The 8,626-nt window shown below is 58.9% G+C and overlaps 1 protein-coding gene across 1 annotated transcript; it reads right to left on the reverse strand.

Moving 5' to 3' along the window:
* LOC101639236 (glycolipid transfer protein) lies at positions 1-5,998 on the reverse strand (the record flags this gene model as incomplete). Its single annotated transcript, XM_045296688.1, has 5 exons — positions 5,991-5,998; positions 4,046-4,244; positions 3,307-3,440; positions 1,280-1,430; positions 1-153 (listed from the first exon to the last, which is right to left on the reverse strand). Coding segments are annotated over exons 1-5 (645 nt in total), but the record flags the coding sequence as incomplete, so codon positions are not given.
* Between the last annotated feature and the right edge of the window lie 2,628 nt (positions 5,999-8,626).

Raw genomic sequence — 8,626 nt, forward strand, 5'->3', positions numbered from 1 at the left:
CTTGGTGTACATCTCGTAGATGATGTCGATGGTGGCCGTGTAGTTGACCAGGAAGAGCCGGGTCTTCTCCAGGCACTCCTCCTCCGTCACATTCTGCCCCTTGGACAGGGCTTTCAGGAAGTCAGACTTATAGGGGGCTGCGTACAGCGCCGCCTGGGCAGGCAAGAGGGAGCAGGCACAGCGTTAGTGAGGTAGGGGGCACTGCCGGGAGGCGGGCTTGCCTGAGGCCGGTGCCGAGCAGGGGTCTGTCTGTGTTACTCATGGAGTTGGAAGGCCACCAGCTTTGGGGACAGACGGGCCACTGGCTTGCCATGAGCCATGAGCATCTCTGAGCCTCAGTTTCTTCATCTGTAACACGGGGGTGCGGACAGTCCCCACTCGATGTTGTGACACTTTGTGAAGCCCCCGGGGCCAGGAAGCACTACTGTCCTGGCCCCTCCCCTGGGGAGCCCTGGGTGGTGGCTGTCGGGCAAACGGCAGACCCCAAGGTCTGTGTTTCAAACTCACGCCAGCCATTTCTGTCAGAGAGAGAGGGGACTGCCTGCTCCCATACAGGTTTGTGGTCTTGGAAAAGCTAGGTTCACTACGCCCCCATTTCCAGGGGCTCAGTCCTCTCACAAGCTACCAGCGCATCACGGCCAATGTCCTTCCTGTGGGCACCCCGTGTCAGCAGGGGTCCTTCTTCCTTCTTTGGGTCCCCCCTCAAGATATCTCTTGGGGTCCCAACCCTGGGCTGTAACCCCACTTGGGAAAAGGCCTCTCTTAGTAATGTTCAGGAGTCTCTGTTCGCTAATCACATGAGATATAAAAGAGATATAAAAATCACGTGAGATCTAGAAGAGGCGGGTAGGCACAGAAGGCGGCAGACTCAGGCCGCAAGCACTCTCTGAAGACCTCCAGGTGACCAGTCCATTCTGAGGATGACCAGAGACAAGCCCCTTCCCACAGAGCTGATGGGAGAGAAGGCCTTGTCCAAGAGTCACAGCCCTGGACCCAAATTCCTGGTCTCCAAAACTGTGAGAAAATAATCTCTGTTTGTGAAAGGCACCCCCTTATGGTAGTTTCGGGATAGTAGCACGAGATAACTAAGATACCTGCCCAGTGTGACAACTGCAGGGGATCCCAGGGGCCCGAGGGGGCCGAGGGTGGCCCTGGAGTGTCTCGGGATGAGGTGCCCTGGTAGGGATGTGCCAGCGATGCCTGCTGTGGCCACAGCTCTCTGCCCTTGAGGCGGTGGTGGGGTCCACGCGGGCTTGCTCAGCTGGGGAGGCTTGCTCACCTGGAAGATCTTCTGCACGATCCAGCCGTGGTACTTCTTGAGCGCCATCTCATAGGCCTTGGTGGCGTTGACCCGGATGAGGTTGGGGTGGTTCTCGTCCCGCTCCCCGTCGCAGATGCTCTGGAGGAAGACCTGGATGAAGCGGAGGCCTCTGTGCAGGAAGACAGCTTGTCAGACTCGGCCATGCCAGCCTCCCACCAGGCACTGACGGGGGCGGGTAGAGCGAGAGGTCAAGCGACCTGCTAGCACAGCGGTTCTCAACCTGTGGGTCGCGACCCCTTTGGGGGGTCAAACCACCTTTTCACAGGCGTTGCCCCCTTCATAATCGTTGCAAAAGGACAATGATGAAGTAACAACAAAAATGTCATGATTGGGGGGTCACCACAACGTAAAAACTGTATGAAAGGACCGTGGCACTTGAAAGGCTGAGAACCACTGTGCTAGGGAAGGCACCCTAGCAGGGCCAGACCCTGGGAGCTTCTCCACCCAACCACCTCCCACTCCCACCTCTAAGGCCCTCCTGCTCCAAGTCCCCCGGGGTCCTCTCTCCAGAAAGCCTTCTCTGACCTCTCTCTCGGTGCCCGCCGGTCGGAACCCTGCCCAGACTGGGGGCTCTAGAGGGAGAGCTGCAACTCAGAGCCAGGCTTGGAACCCAGCCCGCCCACGTTCACCCGGGGCTCCCTGTGCTCTCCAGGCGTCTAGCCTCCCCTACTTCTGATTTAGAACACCCGGCACCCCCACCCCTCCCTGCCCTGAGCCACGCCTGTCTTCCATCTCCTGAGAAACCCCCAAAACCTCCCAGCCAGGCGGGGCCTTTCCTCCATCCAGGAGGACGCAAACGTGGGCAGCTGCCACGTTGTGAACCACCAGCCGGCCTACCAGCCTGCCTGGATGCCCACCCAGCGCTTGGGGGTTGGGGTGGGGGCTACCTCTCCTGGCTCCATTCACCAAAGAAGTAGGGGCAGGGGCATGGTCTTATGAGGGGAGAGGTGACAGGCAACCCTGAGTCCAACCCGGCTCCACAGCCAGCGTGTTGAGTGGCTGCGGGACCACAGCATCTTCAGAACTCCACCCCCGGAGAGGGCGGTGCGCGACTGCAAGCAGCTGCCGGCCTCCCTGGACCTCAGTGGCCTCGAGGGTCAGATGGGAATGGCTGGGTGGGGCCAGTGCTGCTGTTGGAGCAGCAGGACCCCAGAAGCTGAGCCAGGAGGAAGGAGTTCGACTCCCACCTCAGGGTAGGTCCCTTCCCCAGCCCAGGCCACTTGGTTTGTGCAAATCGCGATGAAGAGCTCCGTTTCTGTGCTGGGCCACTGGGCCCCCTGCTCCACCCCGTGGCCTGGGCATGGAATGTGGCCCCTAGGGGAGGATTACCACATCTAACTCACCACATGGTATGTGTGACTGGGCACGTGAGGAGTGAGTGTAAGGCCCACAAGAGTGCTGAGCCCACATACTTATTAAGTGCGCACTCTCAGGTCTCAGGGGGCAGGTGGAGGCAGGCACAGGTGTTTGGGTGGCTCCAAACCCACCCTGCGGTGCCTCGGAGGAAAGGCCTGGCCACCTGCTTCTGTGAGGATCATGGCCAGGCTCCCTTAAGACCGCTCTGCCTGGGGCAGCAGTGGCAACAGCCATTGGGAAGGCGGCCCAGGGAAGTTTAGGGGGTGGAGGACTGATGGGAACAGGGGAGTGGTCAGTGCCCATCTCCCTGGCTGTTCTGCAGTGATGTTCTCAGGGAGAGATGATCTTAAAACAACAGGGATCAGTCACGGCAACAGCACTCCCCGGGACAGCTGTGTGTGCTGCGCTGGCCACCAGGAGCCAGAATGCACCCTGGCTGTGGGTTTGGGCGATGCCTCCCCATCAGACACGCGCCAACCCTCAGAAACTTGTCTTCAGCCTCGAGCGAACACCAGGAGAGCCCACAGCACCTGGGGCCAAGGCAGGAGTGCTTGCCCCTCCCGGCCAGAGTGGACAGCGCTGCAGCTCCCTCCTCCTGATCCCCACAGCCACCAAGATGGGCCGTTCACCTTTTCAGCCACATCAGCGCCAGCGTGGCCCCCACCTTGGGCCACTGGGCTCCATACATCTCCTTCTCCACCTCCAGGATGTTCTGCAGGGTCCGGAACTTGGTGGGATCGGTGTCATATACAGCCTTGATTTTCTGAAACAAGCATGGAGGGAGAGGGGGTGTTTTCTCTTGGAAGCTGCACCTACCCCCACCCCTGCAGGAGGATACACCCACCGGGTCCCCTCCTTCCTGTGAGCACCAGGAGCAAGAAGGGAAGCCGGGCATTTACTGAGCATCCACCCAGAGCCAGGGAGGGGCCCAGCCTGAGCTGCCTGGTTTACACCCCTGGGAGCCTTGGTGCTGCTCTGCCACCGTGTCCACTTTCAGAGGGGGAAACTGAGGCACAGAGAGGGACAGTGATGTGACCACGGGCCAATGCTGTGCTGTGGGACCCTTTTAACGTCTCTGAACCTCGGTCTCCTCGTCTGTGAAAAGGGAGTGGTGGCAGGGCCGGCCTAGAAGCACTGCTGGGGGGAAGAAATCTCGCTAAGCCCGGTGAGCTGCATGCCAGGCCAGGCCAGGGGGTGCCAGGGGGCTGGGACGGACATGTGAGTGTGGAATTTCCGCCTCATCTGGTGGGAGTGGGTCTGAGAACCCACAGGCACTAGCTCAGGGTCCACCCATAGCTGGAAAGGAGGCCCCAAGCTGGGACCAAACCCTTCCCCCACCCACCCTCGGGCTAGGGGCCCTGTACGCACCGTGATGTTACCGCTGATGTCGGCCTTGATGGGGGTGAACACGGGGGAGCCGAGGCAATCTGGGGGCAAAGGAGGCGAGACTGAGACTCCTAGCCAGGGGACGTCTGAGGCCTCCAGGGAGCCTGGACGTGAGGAGGGGCCACTGGGCAGGAGCAAGTCAGCCACTGCAAGGGCTGAGGAAATGGTTGGGGCAGTTTCTCTGTCGAGAATGTCAGTAGCCACAAGTGGTCAGGGTCGACCAGACTGCACAGCACCGCCCAGAGCAGGTTGGAGAGACCTATCCTTCCAAAGAAGGAAGGCAGGTCACTGCTGCCTGACCGGCTAGCCAGGAGGCCCACGAGGCACCTTCCGAGGTGCGCAGGGGATGCTGATTTAGCGAGGGCCTTGGGTTAGGCCCCTCCCTCCTTCCTTTGCACCAGCCCACGCACTGCTGTCAAGTCGATGCCGGCCCATAGTGACCGTGCAGGCCAGGGTGGCACTGCACCTGTGTGTTTCCCAGACTGCGACTCTTTATGGGAGTAGAAAGCCCCGTCTTGCTCCCTCGGAGCGGCTGGTGGTTTTGAATCGCAGGCCGTGTGGATCACAGCCCAACTCGTAACCACGCCACCACCAGGATTCTCTAGCAGATAGCTGACAGCCCTGGAGTCCGTGACTCTGAGCCCCTGGAAGAACTGGGAGGTGCCCAGCAATGAGAGTCCAGCCGCAGAATGAGGGACAGAAAGTGAGTCCCACGAGGACAGACGAGACAGAGCAAAAAGTGGGGGGCGGTCGGGGGGAACCGTAATCTACTGCCCTGAGATCATCTTTGAGCCTTGAACCCAACTACCCCAGGAAGTCATCCTCCAGCCACAGCACAGCCTAGTACAGCCAGGCAGACAGGTGGCCTCGGCACTGTGCTCCTGGATAGAACGATGTGCAGTCACTGGGACTGCAGTGGAGGCTGAGAGGACGGAGCCCCGGGCCCGGGCAGTGGACAGCGTCTCAGGTCTGTCGCAGGAAGAGGCAACGCCGTGCAAACAAAGTAACCAACGGTGAGCAGGTGTGTTTCCGTAACCAACTCACGGCCATCCAGTCAAGCCCAACTCACAGTGACCCTACGGGGCAGGGGAGGGCCAAACTGCCCCTGTGGGTTTCCAAGGCTGTAGCTCTTTATGGGAGTGGAAAGCCCCTTCTTTCTCCTGAGGACCCACTGGTGGTTTTGAACTGCTGACCTTGTAGGTCCACGATGCCACCAGGGCTCCTTATGTTTTGTTATGCGTACTTTATTTTCTCTCTCTCTCTCTGCATGTGTGGCAGGACACACACACACACACACACACACACACACACACACACACACACACATACACACACGCCGCAGAATGAAAGTAGATCCAGAAAGTTCCTGGTGGAGTCTGGAACCCTGGACTCCATATAAAGCGTGCACAGCCATCTTCCCATCTCACCTCCCCCTTTAACCACCCCTACCCCCACCCCCCACCAGCCAGCGGTCACCTGTTGGGGACCAGACATCACTCGGCTAGAACGACAAGCTACCTACAAGGGTTCTGGCACAGAAGGATGGCACCGGGAGCAGCCAGCTCTTTCCTGAGCCTGCCGCAGAGCCCAGGGGACAGAGGTCACTGGGCCAGCAAGACTGGGCACCAGTCCCCCTGGAGGGAGCCGTCACGGACAGCTGCCTGCTGCCCGGGAAGTCAGGCAGAGGCCCCGGTGTGGGCTGGCAGAGGAATTCTGCTGGCTGAATGCCACCCAAGGTGACCCAGCACACCTGGCTGGCCATCTAGAACATTCCAACTGCACTGGGGAACCCTCTGTGGCTGCTCTAAATGAAAAACACAGTGGAAAGAAGGTGGTCTGGAGGTGAGGGCACGGGAGAAGAGAGGGATTCAGACAGGAGAGGTTTGAATCTGGCCTGATGTCTCCCCAGCTGAGCAAGTGCCCTCACCTCTGCATGCCTCAGTTTCCCCAGCTGTCCAGCGGGTCGGGCGAGGGGGTTGAAATCCCACACAGGAAGCAGAGTGCCCAGAGCTTGGAGGCCACTCAGTGGACACTGGTGTGAAGTCATTTGTTTAAGACTTCCGGTTCCAATGAGTCTGGCTCCACGGGCCACTGCGTGTTCTCAAGAAGGAAGCCCACGGGGTCACTTTTGGCCCATGCCTTCTGCCACCACTGCCCTCCTCCTGCCTGAGCCCCCTGTGGGCCCAGGGCCTCCATGTCGTCTCCTGCCTGAGGACCAAGGGGCCCGCCTCTCTCATCTCAGCTGCTGAGCCTGGCTCTCTGCCTGTGGGGCCAGCCAGGCCCAAACAGGGTCCTCCTTAGTCTGGCCACAGGTTGGAGCATCTCACAGGTACTAGCAGGGGCCCACGTGGCCTGCACACCCTTCCCAGTGGCACGCATAAGACAATTGCCTTACCCCCCTCTAATCCTGGCATTCAGGTACTGGCCTTGTCCCACAGGGGTCAATCTGGGAAGGATTGGAAGCGGTGTGTTAGCACTGGGCTGTGTCCTCCCTGGGACATGCCCACCCACAGGATCCCCCCAAAGCCACCGCATGCCAGACTTAACAAGCTCCACTGCAAACATGCTACTAGTGTCCCTTCCTCTGTTGGCCGCTGACCGTAGGTGGCCCTTGGCAACAGCGTGGTTTTCCTGCCAGAACCTTTGGCATCAAATGACTATCGCACACAATACAAAGGGGGCTCACCTGAATTGTGAAGCTTCTTGGTGCAATTAAAGATATCTTGACATGATACCATAGCCTATGGAAGAGCCCTGTTAGCATAGTGGGTTACGAGTTGGGCTGCTAACCTCAAGGTCAGCAGTTCAAAACCACCGGCAGCTCCAAGGGAAAAAAGATCAAGCATTTACTCCCGTAAAGAATTACAGTCTTGGAAACCTCCAGGGACCGTCCCACCCTGTCCTTCAGGGTCCCTGAGTGGGCACTGACTTGGGGGCATATGACGTGTACAAGAGCTGTATGAAAGTTTGAAACACAGCAAGAGGGACAGAAAGTGACCAGCAGACGCGAAGTGTGCACACATGCTCGCTGGATGAACCGCCACGAGACTTAAGACTTGCTGGGTGTGGGGTTGCCACAAACCTTCCACTTGTTTTCTAAAATTCCACGTGAAGGGGCTTTAAAAAGTGTGTGGGAAAACCCCATTCTCTCTTAATTACATTTTTCTAGGACGTTCGGATCCAAACCCAAACCACTACACCGAGTTGACTGCGATTCATCGCGAAGACCTTATCAAGGTAAGAGTATAATCCACCTCTCTGGATTTCCGAGGCTGTGAGTCTTTATGGGAAGCAGGCAGCCTCCTCTGTCTCCCTCGGAGTGGCTGGCTGGTGGTTCTGAACTGCTGACCTTGGGGTTGGCAGGCCAATGTGTAACCTACAATGCCACCAGGGCTGCTGGAACTTTCTGAAGGAACGCCCCCCCATCTGTGAAGCATGATAAAACCAGGCATGCCAATGTCCCGTTGACAGAATTGCCCAGCTAACAAAACCCAAACGCGCTGCCATCTCGGAGCCTGTGTTAGAGAGCAGAGCTTCCCCCACAGAGCAGAGGTTCTCAACCTGTGGGTCAAGACCCCTTTGGAGGTCAAACGACCCTTTCACAGGGGTCGCCCGATTCATAAGAGTAGCAAAATGACAGTGATGAAGGAGCAACAGAAATAATTTCATGGTTGGGGGGGGGTCCCCACCACATGAGGAACTGTATGAAAGGGTCGCGGCATGAGGAAGGTTGAGAACCACTGCCCTAGAGTGTTCTGGGAGTCCGTAGTCACACCAGCACAGACCAGGGGTCTTGGTAGTATCCCGGGAGCTATGAACTCCAACCCTCCTGTGCTGTGACCGGAGGTCACAGGGGGCCTGGCAAAGGGCCAATGGCTCCTGGGCCCCAGCTGGGGGCACGTGCTCATCCTTCAAGTACTTTAATAATGTCCAGGGGGTGAGCAGGGAGGACAAGCCTGTGCTGATAAATGGGCCACAGGACGGGGTGACTTTCCAAACCGGGGCGCCCGGCAGACGGACAACCACCAGGCATGCAGGCAGCACATCGCTTTTCCCACAGCTTGGCCCCTCTTGTCACCGATCGCTCTGCTGTGGAGATGTTGCCTGTGCCCTGCGGCGGCGGGAGAAAGGCTTTTTTGTGCCGGCCTGCTCCCGACGTGCACGGTGTGGTCACGTGGCCTCGGTGGCGGGCCGGAGTGGGGCTCCAACAGCAGCTGGCATTGTCCATGGAGCCTGCAGCGGGGTCAGAGTTGCTGTCCCAGCCCCCTGTGGAGGAGCGTGGCTGCACACACTCCGGGCTAGGGGGAGGACAGCTGAGTGGGCACCTCCACGTCCACACAGGCGTGCATGCCCACAGCCGTTCCTTTGGGAGGATTTGGAGGTGGACTGCCTGTGATGAGTCGGGATGTAGTGGCGGCGCTCTTTGTAGCAGGACAGTCCTGGGTTCAAATCTCAGCTCTGCTGCTCACTGCTGGAGACTGACTCCAGGCAGAACTCGTCCACTCTGGGCTCAGGCGCCGTGCTTTCTACAGCCCAGAGGGGCTGTGCAAGTGGGTAGCTGGG

This window comes from Echinops telfairi, unplaced genomic scaffold, assembly GCF_000313985.2.
Source record: "Echinops telfairi isolate 266 unplaced genomic scaffold, ASM31398v2 ScPeMD7_7412;HRSCAF=8450, whole genome shotgun sequence".
Taxonomy (NCBI): Eukaryota; Metazoa; Chordata; class Mammalia; order Afrosoricida; family Tenrecidae; genus Echinops; species Echinops telfairi.